At 41.4% G+C, this 14,844-nt stretch overlaps 2 protein-coding genes across 2 annotated transcripts; both read left to right on the plus strand.

The window, feature by feature from the left end:
• Positions 1 to 6,977: 6,977 nt before the first annotated feature.
• LOC147322353 (uncharacterized) lies at positions 6,978 to 8,424 on the plus strand. The gene is made up of 4 exons (XM_086306791.1): positions 6,978 to 7,126; positions 7,223 to 7,328; positions 7,568 to 7,642; positions 7,765 to 8,424. The coding sequence occupies exons 1-4, from the start codon at positions 7,054 to 7,056 to the stop codon at positions 7,937 to 7,939; spliced, it is 429 nt and encodes a 142-aa protein (XP_086162917.1). The 5' UTR covers positions 6,978 to 7,053; the 3' UTR covers positions 7,940 to 8,424.
• A 4,333-nt stretch (positions 8,425 to 12,757) lies between these two features.
• LOC147322354 (uncharacterized) lies at positions 12,758 to 14,280 on the plus strand. Its single transcript, XM_086306792.1, has 4 exons — positions 12,758 to 12,902; positions 12,998 to 13,103; positions 13,391 to 13,465; positions 13,588 to 14,280. Exons 1-4 carry the CDS (start codon positions 12,830 to 12,832, stop codon positions 13,760 to 13,762), a joined length of 429 nt encoding a protein of 142 aa, XP_086162918.1. The 5' UTR covers positions 12,758 to 12,829; the 3' UTR covers positions 13,763 to 14,280.
• The last annotated feature ends 564 nt before the right edge of the window (positions 14,281 to 14,844 follow it).

Below are 14,844 nucleotides of genomic sequence, written 5' to 3' on the forward strand. Positions count from 1 at the left end.
ATGTGTGACAGAAAACCTCTGTTTGGCAGCATCGTGCAGTATGCAGGAGGCCCACTTCCTCACTATGAGCTCTCCTGATAACAGCCCGCTCTGTTCCAGGGTTGACTATAGCAATGGTGTTTTTTGGAGCAAGAACTGGCCATATTTGGACAAACTTAATTAAATGAAGTAAGTTTGGATTACAGTGTTCCACACTGGAGAGTCATGTTAAATCAGGCAGATTTTAAAATTCATTTTCTACATTCTGGAGATTTTTTATGCCCCACTTTTCACCCTTTCTGTACCGGGCTGGTGTAAATGTTTTTACTTTAAAGGTAGCTGGTCAGTGTTGACTATAATGACATTCCCCAGCCACTCTGTTATTTTTAAATTTTTAAATTTCACGTAGACACAATTCACTCAAAAATGGCCTTTGCTGAGATTGCTCAGGTCCAGTAAAAATCTCAGTTTAGTGAATTAACAGTTTGCATGTCTAAATGCATTTTAATGGAATCTGTGGTGCAGGCCTACAAACACTGTTTCCATGCATTACATAGATACAGACACAAGCCAATCAGCACTTAAAAGCTAATAAAATATAACAATCATACATTACAGACCGATAAATGTTTTTAGCACCAACAGCGCAAACACAGACAATATTTTCAGATCAGTTACTCAGATTAGCAGAAGTGTCTTTCCATGAACCATCATCATCATCAGCTACAAAGCAGAGTCATTTTGATGTGTTTATGGACAAGGTCAATATACAGTGGCTTGCAAAAGTATTCGGCCCAGTTGAACTTTCCCACATTTTGTCGCATTACAGCCACAAACATGAGTCAATTTTATTGGAATTCCACGTGAAAGACCAACACAAAGTGGTGTACACGTGAGTGGAACGAAAATCATACATGATTCCAAACATTTTTTACAAATAAATAACTGCAAAGTGGGGTGTGTGTAATTATTCAGCCCCCTGAGTCAATACTTTGTAGAACCACCTTTTGCTGCAGTTACAGCTGCCAGTCTTTTAGGGTCTGTCTCTACCAGCTTTGCACATCTAGAGTCTGAAATCTTTGCCTATTCTTCTTTGCAAAGCAGCTCCAGCTCAGTCAGATTAGATGGACAGCGTTTGTGAGCAGCAGTTTTCAGATCTTGCCACAGATTCTCGATTGGATTTAGATCTGGACTTTGACTGGACCGTTCTAACACATGGATATGTTTTGTTTTAAACCACTCCATTGTTGCCCTGGCTTTATGTTCAGGGTCATTGTCCTGCTGGAAGGTGAACCTCCGCCCCAGTCTCAAGTCTTTTGCAGACTCCAAGAGGTTTTCTTCCAAGATTGTCCTGTATTTGGCTCCATCCATCTTCCCATCAACTCTGACCAGCTTCCCTGTCCCTGCTGAAGAGAAGCACCCCCAGAGCGTGATGATGCCACCACCATATTTGACAGTGGGGATGGTGTGTTCAGAGTGATGTGCAGTGTTAGTTTTCTGCCACACATAGCGTTTTGCATTTTGGCCAAAAAGTTCCATTTTGGTCTCATCTGACCAGAGCACCTTCTTCCACATGTTTGCTGTGTCCCCCACATGGCTCGTGGCAAACTGCAAACAGGACTTCTTATGGTTTTCTGTTAACAATGGCTTTCTTCTTACCACTCTTCCATAAAGGCCAACTTTGTGCAGTGCACGACTAATAGTTGTCCTATGGACAGATTCCCCCACCTGAGCTGTAGATCTCTGCAGCTCGTCCAGAGTCACCATGGGCCTCTTGGCTGCGTTTCTGATCAGCGCTCTCCTTGTTCGGCCTGTGAGTTTAGGTGGACGGCCTTGTCTTGGTAGGTTTACAGTTGTGCCATACTCCTTCCATTTCTGAATGATGGCTTGAGCAGTGCTCCGTGGGATGTTCAAGGCTTGGTAAATCTTTTTGTAGTCTAAGCCCGCTTTAAATTTCTCAGTAACTTTATCCCTGACCTGTCTGGTGTGTTCTTTGGACTTCATGGTGTTGTTGTTCCCAATATTCTCTTAGACAACCTCTGAGGCCGTCACAGAGCAGCTGTATTTGTACTGATATTAGATTACACACAGGTGCACTCTGTTGAGTCATTAGCACTCATCAGGCAGTCTATGGGCAACTGACTGCACTCAGACCAAAGGGGGCTGAATAATTACACACACCCCACTTTGCAGTTATTCATTTCTAAAAAATGTTTGGAATCATGTATGATTTTCGTTCCACTTCTCACGTGTGCACCACTTTGTGTTGGTCTTTGTGGAATTCCAATAAAATTGATTCATGTTTGCGGCTGTAATGTGACAAAATGTGGGAAAGTTCAAGGGGGCAAATACTTTTGCAAGCCACTGTATATGGTCAGAAACAACGGCTTGCTATGACAAGTGTATAGTTAGGGGCAGTTATTATTGCGAACCTTTTTACATCTGGGCCAGTATGTATAGTCGAAATCAGCTGTCTATCTTGAGATCTTGAGATGTGTAAGAGGTGTAAACTTGTCACAGCCAGCCATCAATACAAATCATGATGCATAAGCTGTGAGGCTCAACCATTAATACAAATTCTGAGGTCAAAAATAGAATTGGTACATATGCAAAATATATAGTGTGAAATAGAGAATAGATAGAATAAAATAGCCCTTTATCATCATTGTAAAGTATCATATGAAATGTAAATAAATTACAAGACACTAAAGCTTGAGTATATAAGTCAGACAGTTACTATATTATTTTTAGTGTATGTAACATGGCCATAGTATTTTGGTAAATGGTCTGTATTTGTTTAGTGATTTACTAGTCCCTAAGGACCCCAAAGCGCTTTACACATCCAGTCATCCACCCATTCACAAACTGGTGATGGCAGCTACATTGTAGCCACAGCAACCCTGGGGCGCACTGACAGAGGCGAGGCTGCCGGACACTGGCGCCACCGGGCCCTCTGACCACCACCAGTAAGCAACGGGTGAAGTGTCTTGCCCAAGGACACAACGACCGAGACTGTCCAAGCCGGGGCTAACTCCCAACTCTTGAGCCACGATCGCCCCTGTAATTTCACTGTATATAAAATAAAAACCAATACAACAACAGAAATAAGCATTTTAACAAATGAGTAACTAAGCCTTGACTCGTGTATTTAAGCTGGATCCTGGGGAATCCTGAGGTTTTATTGTGGTTTTGCTGTCTCAGTGTCTTGTTTGTTCCCACCTGTTTCCTTCCCATCTGTGCCAAATATATGATGTGTGTGTCTGCATTTGCAGTCCAATCATATCTTTGTAGAATGACGGGGGTTGTTTTCTACAAATTTATCAATGTCATTGTACTGAAAAGTGCCCTTAATTTATTTTCAGTGGTCAGTAGTTAAGAATAGAATAGCTTTTTATTGTCATGTTACAAGAACAATGAAAGGCAGTTTGCCATTTCTCCGTGTGTGAAGTACACAATAACGTAAGTATTTGCACAATAACAGACAAATTTACATTTACACAAGAAAGATATGTACAAGATATAGATCTACAGAGACTGCAGATCATGTTTATGCTGTAACTGAAGGCTCTTTTGACATTGTGACGGTGCATCATGAGACCACAGCACACTTGTGACTGCATACTTTAGCATGCCCTGCCCAGAATGATTGCCAAAGATTATGTGTCACGAATGCCTCAGAGGTAATTTCACAAAATGAGATTAGCTAAAAAAATGTTTAAAAGTTTTGATCCATAAGTTGTTGTTTTTTTTTAAACAGAGATTCCTTTTTACTTTTACAGTCCAGTTTAGATGAAATTTAATTATTGATCCAGAGTCTTTGTTCTTTATCAAATCCTCAATAAATCCTCAGTCAGTAAAATGAATCTTGCCATAAGAATATATTTGAGGAGTCTGGAAAACCCATGACCACATCGAGGACTGAAACTGTGCAATGAAAGTTTTTCTAATTTAACCGTCTCTAAATTCCCCTGAGATCAGAATTTAAAAATAAGAGAAAGAATAAGGAAAAAGCAGGAAGAAGGAAGAGAGTGATCGCTTCTCCTTTCAGGCCTTTAATATACTTTAATATTCAACATAAGAGAAAGAGAACGTAAGAGGAAGATCTGTAACCACACAAATGTTAAATGGACTGATTCTTATATAGCGCATTTCTACTCTCCCGGAGCACTCAAAGCACTTTATACAACATGCCACATTCACACAAGTACTATTTCTATGCTTTTAAGTGTTTTCTAACTAACATTCACTCACATTATAACTCCGATGGATGCAACTTGTGGTTAGGATCTTGCCCATGGACATTTGGCATGCAGACTGGAGCAGACAGGGATGACCTGCTCTACCTCCTGAGCTACAGCCAGCTGTCTGCTTCTGAGGTGTTGGTAGCTAATCTCAACTTTACATCACTCAAATCATTGTTCTAGTCCAATCAGCTTTCTCTCAGCCTTCTTAAGGCCTCCACTCTGCGTACTTTGCTGAGCATCTGTCATTCTCCCTTGCAGATACTTTCATGCAACCCACCTCCTCCTGATCACCGTCTCTCCCTCATCACTCATCATTCAAGCCTCCATCTTCATCTCCACCATCAGTGTTTAGATTCAGGGGCATCCGTCCCAATCCCTATCACAGCTGGGAATCCATTCTGCTGCGATGGATCATTGAAGTCTAACCGCCAAATATTTCAAACTGAATTCAGTTTTTTCAAATGTAATAAATCATGTTCAATTCCTTCTAATGATCTCCCCTTATTGAAATGTTGTCAGTTCACTGAGCTCTCCAGAAACAACTGGAAAAGGAAGACCAACAGTGACAATTTAATCTCATATTTGTCAAGCTTTAAGAATACGGTAAAGTCTGGAAGTCTGTTTGCGCTTGTCGCTGTTGTCCTGGTAGCTGTGAATGTGTATGGGTCAGACGGTAAATTTTAATTTCATATAAACTCTGTTTGATGGTTCAGATAGTTGTGTTTTATTTAAAAAATGCATTTAATTAAAATATAATTTAAGCTTAAACAGGAAAGCTGACTACTTGCAGTACAAACGTCACCGTTAAGTAGCCAAGGGCAACGTATCCATGTGTCAATGCAGTCATGTAAGTAATACGCTGTATTGTGTCGAATTTTTACGGTAAAAAATGAATTTAATCCATGTTGCAATCAGGCTGTAACATGACAAACTCTGAAGCAAGAGAAGCGCTGTGAATACTTCCGGATGCAATATGAATGTGTGCTGCACTAACGACACAGAGTCAGCGCGTCCAGTTGAGTTCCTCAGATTAGCGGAAGTGAAGTGCAGCAGACAGCTACAGATAAAAAGAAAGAAAAAACTCTGGTTTACAGTTGTTCTGAAGGAGGAAATTAGCTATAAAGGCCAAAAGTATTTCACTGATGAAATGTGTTTATCTTTGGTAAACATGCTTAAAGCTTGACTTTACTACAGCAGAAGTACGTCTGAGCACAGATTCACTTTTTGGCTTTTCAAGAAACTGACAGTCCCAGAAGCTGCTGTTTGGTAAACCTGCTTATTTAGGTTGTTGTGGTTGATGAAATACACATTTATGGCAAATTAGAGTTTGGTGTAACCACAGGGTGCAAATGTGAGTTGCATGTCTATCTGCGTTAGCCCAGCTTCAGGCTAACGTCCTGTCCCTGTCCATCATGAATCCGGATGGATTAGTGGTTATTTTTGTCTCTTGTCTTCTCTTTTTCCTACTTTTGTCTGAAGTTGGACTTCCTTTGGTGTGATTAAGATAAATGGCTTGTCTGTTGCTTCTTGTGTCTCATCTTTTCTGGATGTTTTGGAGATTATGTATCGGAATTTCAGGAGCATGACCACGCCTCCAAACATGCTCTTTCCTGTTGTCATCTATATAGGTTCCCCCAGTTCTGCAACCTGTTCATTCTTGTTTACGTGCCCCACCCTCCCTCCCTACTTGTTTTACATGGGGATCGGGCAGCCCAGGAGCTGTCGCCAGTCCCCTTTGAGGCCTTCCCCAAACTGCAGCATGTCAAAGCATTCACTCTTACCTACCAAAACGCCGTGAAAACCTAAACTGAGGACGTGGGCCCAGCTAGTGAATGTTCATTTGCCTTTTTATAAAAAAAACTGTTGGAAAAAAATGACCCTTAGTGGTATTACACCAAATACTGATGTGAGTTCTTGATATTTATTGTACTTTACATGTAGTTTGCTATTTTCCACAAATGTATTAATCTCATTAGTTTTAAAAACATCCTCACTTTACTTTCAGTGCTCAGTATTTTACATAGATCTAGAAAAACGTGTCTTTCCATTTAACTGGATGAGTTGGACATTCTTCAATTTCACTTCCTGTTATTTGCAAACTTTTCAAACCTAGGAAGACGTTCTTCTGTTTCCCCCAGACATGGCGTTGCACAGTTTCTTGCACATGGGTGGGAGGTCAGAGGTCGATGTTGTGACATGCCCATGCGTCAAAGTACCCGAGCACACTTGTGACTGCACACTTTAATGTGCCCTGCCTACAATGATGACCAAAGGTTTTGTATCATGAATGCCACAGAGGTGACTTTCAAAAAATAAGAATCACTTAATGTTTTTTTAAAAAAAGCTTTTAATCATGAATTTATATAACTGAGAATTTTTGCACTTAAAGAATGATTTGTTTGAATTACGTTAGACAACAGATTCAGTCTTTCCTCTTTATTACTTCTTCGAATAAATCAAGTCATCAAAAAAAAAAAACTTGCTATAAGCATGATTTGAGGACTCCCGACACCCACAATATGATCGTTGGGGAAAAGCCATGACCAAATTTAGGATTGACATTGTGCAATGAAAGTGGTTTCGGATGTAAGTGTCTTGGAATTCCCCTGAAATCAGCATTAAACTTATCCATTCATGAAAAAAGGAGCATGGATAGGAAAAGAGAAGGAAGAAAAAAACCCAGAGGGATCACTTCTGCTTTTAGCGCCTTTAAGTATCCAACATCTCAAGACATTTGTCAGTACATCCAGCTCTCCGGAGACGAAGGGAGAAGAAAGACCAACAGATAATCATTTACTGTTTAATCTCGTATTTATCAAGCTTTTTAAAAATGGTGAAGTCTGGAAGTCTGTTTGCGCTGGTCGCCGTTGTCCTGCTGGCTGTGGCTGTGTCTGGATCAGATGGTAAGCTAACCTTTAGAAAAACTCTGTTTATAATCTTTCAGGCTTTGTTTTGTATAAAAATACATTTCAATTAAAACTTAATCCTTGCTTCAACAGAAAAACTGGCCACTTGCTGCAAAACTGTCACCAATAAGGAGATTACAGAGCCGATCTTGGGATATTTGGTCCAGAGAGCAAGGCGTCCGTGTGTCAACGCAGTCATGTAAGCAGCACTTTAAACACCTTAAAGCAACAATTAGACTCCTTAAAGATTGTTAAAGATAAATAAATAGCAACCTTTTCAGCTTGATGCACTTTATATAGTCTGAAGACCCATTTTAGTAGTTTTTCCAATAATTTTCTTAATTGCTTTTAATCAATCAAATTCAATACTATTAAACAAACTTAAAGATAATGTATTTGTTGAAGTATAAATACTTAATTTGCTTGTCATTTCTGCAGCTTTCAGACACAGTCTGGTCTTTTCTGCATCAATGGGAGAGCTCCTTGGGTTCTTGCCACGATTGTTGCATTCGAGTAAGTTTAACATCACCATTCATTCACTCACATGCTCACTTGGACTTCTCGCCACTAATGGAATCAGTCCTTCAGTTACAAACCTGAAGTCTCATGTTTTTCTTTTTTTGTTTTTCCCTCAGGAAAGCTAAAGCCCAGTCCACTACACCGTCTGTGGCCACTACATCTCCAGTCTCCCTTCTCTCCATCATAACATCAACCGCCTCTCCTTCATCATCTTCCACGGCTTTACCTTCCTCCTCAGCAACCTCTGAGATGTCAGCCGGTGAGACCTTTTCAGAAAGCAGGAATGATTAGGACGCCATCTGATGAAGAAAGAACAAAGTCAAAAATTAGTAATAATTACTGATAATTTATTGTTAAATTATTTGGCTGAATATGTATTTTAATCCATTCATTAAAAGTAATTTTTTTAGTCTAATTTAATTTATCTGTGCTTCTACAGTACAGGAGAAACATTTTATAGGAAAGTGAATTCGTCAGTGTTTACATGTTACTGTGTGGAAAGGTTTTACATTTTTATTGCCACATGCCGGCATGTCTTGTTGAAAAATAGAGATATTTATTTACTTGAAATATTGTAACTTAAAACTGAGTTGTGCAACCACTATGGTTAGAATTTTGATGTTGCATTAAGTATTCATCCATTTTTATGATCTATACGTAGACCAAACAAATGCATTTTGGTGAAATTAATTTGTGTAATATTTCAGAGAAAGTGTCATGAGATATTTATTTAATGGAATAATTTTGTTGTGAAGATTGCGACGGACAGAAATAAACACTGAATTGATGATGATCCTGCATCCATCTTTTTATTTCCTTTTTAGCAGAACCGTTCTTTATCTGTTCAGACCACATTCAGTGGCTCATGCAGTTGTGCAGCTGCAGCTTCATATGACTGTAGCTGTTTTCACATATTTCAAACACTGTGAGAGTATCAGAACTGTCTGAAACTATTCTGGGTAATTTGAACACAACGGGAGACAAATAATCACATTTTTTTTATCTCAGCACACATGCATTCACTTTTTATTCCCCTATCGTCCTCTGTAAAGATGGCTCAGCTCAGAGTGTAGTGAGGTAACAGTGTTGTCTGTCTGGGCGGGTGGGTGCATGGGGGCCCGGCCCTGGAGCAGGGTGCCGCCGGTGCGTCGAGCCGCCTGGGGGGCTCTTCAACTGGTGGGGGGGATGGTCACATCTTGCAGGAGCTTTCTTCTCTTCAGGAACTCTCTGCAGGAGGGGGAGATACAGGAGAGGTGGAGGAAGATCTCAGCCTGGGCGTTTACCGTCTTATGTAGTCTGGAAGATGTGTGGATGGTGGGGTGGGTGCAGTTTTCTCTGTGGTGGGGTTGGGTGGACTGTCCAGGGCTCTGTGGAGCCGGGGGGCGCTACTGCACTGGGCCCCGGTCTGATGGGCCTGGGCCCCCCTTCCCTGGCGGGTCGCGGAGGGTGGGAGTGCCTACTGGGGTCAGCGGGGGAGCTGGCCCCAGGGAGGGGTTACCTGCCCCTCCCTTCCTTCCCTCCCCATCTCCAGCTGCCTCCCTCTTCCCGCTCCTCCACAACCACCCACACATGCAGGGCCTTGGAGTGGGGGTATGTCACCAGGGTGCAGAGGAGGCTACCCCCCCCCCCCCCCCCGTCCCCTTCTGGCTGCCTCTGCCTCAATTTTATCCCACAACTTAGACATTCACATTATTCACACTCTCATTACACATACATATAGGATCTTGGGGGTGGGCACAATCACGGAGTCCAAATCACCATCAGGGTGTATACCTCACCCCTGACGTCGTTGCCCACCTCTCAATTTTAAATACACTTAGTCATTGAGGGCTAGCAGGAGGGACTATGCGCTTACCTGCTGCTCCTTGGCAGGTAGCTCCAAGCCCTCCTGGGTTTTAAATGCACCTTAGAACACATATGCATCAACACTACAATGAGCGGGTGGAGGGAGGTTTGGAGTCTTCTCTCACCCCCATTCTCTGCGGCCTGCTGGAGCGGGAGGGCTAGTAGGAGGAGTTGGCCGTCCGACTGCGGTCTGGGGTGTGGGGCCTCCCTGCTGCTGCGGAGTCGGGGTGGTCTGCCTCTCCCCACCGCAGGGAAAAGGGTAACACCACCTGGGTCTGGGTGCAATTCCCCCCTCCAGGGGCAAGGGTACCTAGACCCGGTTTGTAGAGTACGCTTGGGGAGTGTGATCGTGTGTACAGCGTCTCTTTATGTCTGTCTCCACGTTGGTTGAGTGTGGAGTGAGTGCATATGAGAGCATGAGGGTGGGAATGGATGTTTGTGTCTGTGTGTGCCTGTATGCCTGTGTCTATATGTCAGGTTGGGTATCAGACGCCACCTCTCTGGGGACACCTCAGGCCCTCCAAGGTTTGGAGGCCTATCTCCACCCACCACCACTTCCCCTGCCGGTGGCGGACTCCCTCAGGTGTCGGTGTGTTGGTGGTTCTTTGTGTCTGGGGGTGGGCGTCCGGGTACACACCGGCTCACTCCTTGGCGGCCGCTTGTCGGGGCCTGGGGCCTGGGGCTCGCTCGGGCCCCTTTGGAGGTGGGGTGCCCCCGGCCTCTCGGCCTGGGGCTCGGTCACTCAGGTGCAGCTGGGGGCCGGCGGAGCTCACGGGCGCGTCACTGCAACTCCCCCTGACTTCTGCTCCGCGGCTGCTGGGCGAGCCCTCATCTGGGACTCTCCTCAGCTCTTACTGGAACAGTGGCGCGGCTGCCCCTCTGTTGGTCTTCCTTGGTCTCTTGTGTTCTGGGGGCCTCTGGATGTCTGGAGTTTTGATCTCCTCCATACCTGCTTCACACCCTGGAGGACGGGGCTGTGGCCCCCCCACACTCCCTAGCAGATCATTACATGGAGAAACCTTTGGAATGCAAGCATGCTGATCCACACAGGTATGCACACATGGGTATTCACAGACGCGGACTAAAGCTTTCTTGGCTGCTGCCTCAAAGCACACTGTGCGCTGTCTATCTTGCGTGCTGCACAATATCGTTTATTATTTAGTAAATATTGATATCTATGACTAGCTAGTTTATTGTGATGGTGCTTTGTTTTCTCTATTATTATGTTGCTCTTTGTTGTTTGCTGTCTCCTCTGTTTGTTTTTTTTGTTTGTTTTTTTTTTTTCTCCATACAGGTGACCCAGGAGTTCTTTTTTTTTTTTCTCTCTCTTCCCCCCTTCTCACCGTCTCTTCTCCCCTTTGGTTTTCTTTCTTTCTCTCCCCCTCTTTCTCTCATTCATTCCCCCTGTCCTATTTATTAAAAAAAAAAAAAAAAAAAAAAATGACAAAGGATGAACTGAAGCTCTGCCATCACGTAATGTCGCATACTGCTGTTTCTGATGTCATTTAAAAAAAAAAAAAAAAACAGTGTTGTCTGTCATCAGTCCTCCTTCATGTCTTTTGTTTTCGGGTAGTATCCTGTCTAATTGTATGGTGGTGTAATTAATAACACCTGGATCTCAGCAGTCCCCCTGAACCTATGACACATACAGATGCATTAAACAGCTGCAAACACATGCTAATTAGCACTAAATAAAAATGTGTATAAGCAAAGTCAACACGCCCAGCCTAGTTACTCAGATCAGTGGAAGGGAAGTGTAACAGACAGCTACCGACGAAAAAACGAGAGTCTGGTTTACAGCTGGTCTGAAGGAAGAAATTAGTTGTAAAGCCACAAACCATTCCATTAATCAGATGTGTTTATATTTTGTAAACCTGTTTAAAGCCTGAATCTGCTACAGCAGAAATCAGCATTTTAACACACGACTCGCTTTTTGGCTATTCAAGAAACTGACAATCCCAGAAGATCCTGCTTGATTTACATGCTTATTATTTTAGGGTAAATCTGAGGATATTGTTGATAAAATACAAATTTGTAGGAAATTATCGAGTTTAAATAACAATTTATTTGTGTTCCCCTGTCTTTGCCCACCTTGGTGTGGGTTTGTTGTCTTTTTCATATTTATCTTTAAGTTACTTCCTTTTTCATCTTAAAAGTTATTTTTGTCTTTTTTTTTCTTGGTTCTCTTTGTGAAGCTCTGTTCTGCTGCTTACTTTCCCAATATCTGTGGTTCTTTCCCATCTGTACCTAATGAATATTTGTGTGTGTGTGAGGATGTGTGTTTATAGTCCTGTCACCTCTTAGTTGCCCACTGTACCAGCTTTATTGGATTCTTCAGTTGTTTTACTGCTTTATTCGTTTTCTTTGGATTTATTATGAGTTAAATATCATTTCACGTTTTGTTGTGTAACATGCTGATATCCTAACACAGCTGGTAAGAACGACCAATCTCTTTGATGAAGAACTACATACTGTTCAGTGAAACTAATTCTCTGTGAATCTAGTAGTATTTACTTCATTATATCTTTGCAGCAGCCAATGATATCTTAATGGCCATTTGGATATTTAGATCCTTATTTTTATTTTTTTAAAGAATGTCCTGCTGACAGAGGAAAGTAAATAGGAAAAGGTGGTGGTAGAATGAGGAAGTACAGAACAGGATTCAAAGAAAGAGGCTGCCAAAGAAAAAGATGGGATAGATAGTAAGATGGACTATTGGAAGGCTAGGTGTACAGAAAAGAGAGCAGTGGAAAGGAAGGAGTGGAATTGGAAAGTGGAAGTTTGAGGAACTGATCAATGAAGAAAATGAGAAAGTGGAGGACAGCTGGAGTAAAGAGAGTGGAGTGCACAGGATTAGTAAGAAACAAGTGAGAGCAAGTCTAAAGTGGATGAAGAAGCAAAGCATACGGACTGTTCCTTTAATTAAAATGAAATGTCTTCTGCTGTCTGTATCTCATGTTTTCTGGATGTCTGTTCATTTAAATTGTAGCTCCTGCAGGACTCCTAACAGCCACAGTCTGATACTTAGAAAACCCCATTGACCAAATTTCCGTCTGAAAGTGTGATGAAAGTGCTTTCGGATGTAAGTTCGTCAGAATTCCTCTTAAATCAGCATTAAACTCATTCACGTGAATGAAAAGAAAAGAGAAGAAAATCAGAAAAAAAGAAGGATGATGACTAACCCGGAAGGATCACTTCTGCTTTCGGTGCCTTTAAGTATCCAACTTCTTAAGACGTTTGTCAGTACATCGATCCCTCCGGAGACAAAGGGAGAAGAAGAACCAACAGATAATCATTTACTGACTATTTAACTTCATATTTATTAAGCTTTTCAAAATGGTGAAGTCTGGAAGTCTGTTTGCGCTGGTCGCCGTTGTCCTGCTGGCTATGGCTGTGTCCGGGTCAGGTGGTAAGTTTAAATTTCAGATAAACTCTGATAAAGTTCCTTGAATTTTATTTTATATAAAAATGCATTTAAGTAAAATGAAATTCCTGCTTCAACAGTAAAGCTGGCCTCCTGCTGCACATCTGTAGCCAATAAGAAGATCGCAGAGCCGATCGTGGGATACTTGGTCCAGAAAGCAAACGCTCCTTGTGTCAACGCAGTCATGTAAGTAATATTTTGACTCCTTAAAGCAATGACTACAGTACAAAAAGACAGTTAACATTTAATAGACCTTTGCTATTCCAGTTTAACATACTTTGACTTAGTCCAAAATTTAATGGTATTTCATTTAATTTTCTAAAATGTGTGGTTTTAAATTAAGCTTGTTGTTCAAAACTTTAAAAGAATTAAAGCAAAAACCAACATACTCGCTTGTTAATAATGAGTTAGTTGTATATGAAAAATTTATGTTTTTGAAGTACAAATACTTAATTTGCTTGTCATTTCTGCAGCTTTCAGACACAGTCTGGTCTTTTCTGCATCAATGGGAGAGCTCCTTGGGTTCTTGCCAAGATTGTTGCATTCGAGTAAGTTTAACATCACCATTCATTCACTCACATGCTCACTTGGACTTCTCGCCACTAATGGAATCAGTCCTTCAGTTACAAACCTGAAGTCTCATGTTTTTCTTTTTTTGTTTTTCCCTCAGGAAAGCTAAAGCCCAGTCCACTACACCGTCTGTGGCCACTACATCTCCAGTCTCCCTTCTCTCCATCATAACATCAACCGCCTCTCCTTCATCATCTTCCATGGCTCTCCCTTCCTCCTCAGCGACCTCTGAGATGTCAGCTGGCGAGACCTTTTCAGAAAGCAAGAACGAGTAGGACGCCATCTGATGTAAACACCTCTGCAAACCCCGGGATATTAGTAAAACAAACAAAAATAAACCCAGAAAAGGCCTTTTAAATAAATGTTAAAATTACTGGTACATTGTTAATAATGTATTGTTAAATTATTTGGCTGTATATGTAGTTTTTTTCAGTTTGTTAGAAGTGAAATTATTTCACAGAACAACTGAATTAATCTGTGCTGATGCAGAAGAGGAAAAAAATATCAGAAAGTGTATTTATAAGTATTTATATGTTACTTTATTCAACATCTAGAAGAGTTTTATGCTTTTATTATTACTATATGCAGGCGTGTCTTGATGATAAATAAAGATATTTATTTATTTGAAATACTGTCATGACTTAAAGGTTAAATTGAGCAACCATGATGGTTACAAGTTTGAGTTTGCATTCAGTATTGCATTCTGATATAATCCATATATTCCTTTTTCCAGTATTCTGAGAAAGTGTCATGAGATATTTATTTATTTGAAATCTTCATTAAATTGTGATCGACTGAAATAAACACTAAATTAATGGTGATCTTGCATCCACCTTTTTATTTCCATGTGTGAGCTTCTGACATTATTTTATGTAAAATAAGCAAAAAGGTACAGACTAGACCTGCACGCCTGTCTTTTTCCCTTCAGGCCACCTTCACTGGCTCATGCAGTTTTGCATTAACCTTAAAAGGGGAATCAGGACAAACAGAGAGTTCCTGCAGGTGCATGTACACAGACTGGGCAAAAGTCACTACTAATCATGAGAGTGTGGCACCAGAAAACACAATTACTTAAATATAATTAGATTTTACTTATATAAAGCCAGTAAACAACAACATCAGTCACCTGATTTATATCGTAAGTTAAAGACCCTGCAGTTATACAGAGAAATTACCAACAATCACATGATTCCCTTTAACAAAACACTTGGCAACAGTGGGAAGGGAAAACTCCTTTTAACCGGAAGAAACCTTCTACAGAACCAGGCTCAGGGAAGGGCAGCCATCCACCATGGCCGTTTGGAGGTGAGGGGAGGAAGACAAGACTAAAGACACTCTGTGGAGAAATATTTTAAAC

Source organism: Aulonocara sp. 'chitande type north' Nkhata Bay, linkage group LG9 (genome assembly GCF_057382095.1).
Source record: "Aulonocara sp. 'chitande type north' Nkhata Bay isolate Kocher_YH1m ecotype deep benthic linkage group LG9, A_spYH_male_GT1.1, whole genome shotgun sequence".
NCBI lineage: Eukaryota > Metazoa > Chordata > Actinopteri > Cichliformes > Cichlidae > Aulonocara > Aulonocara sp. 'chitande type north' Nkhata Bay.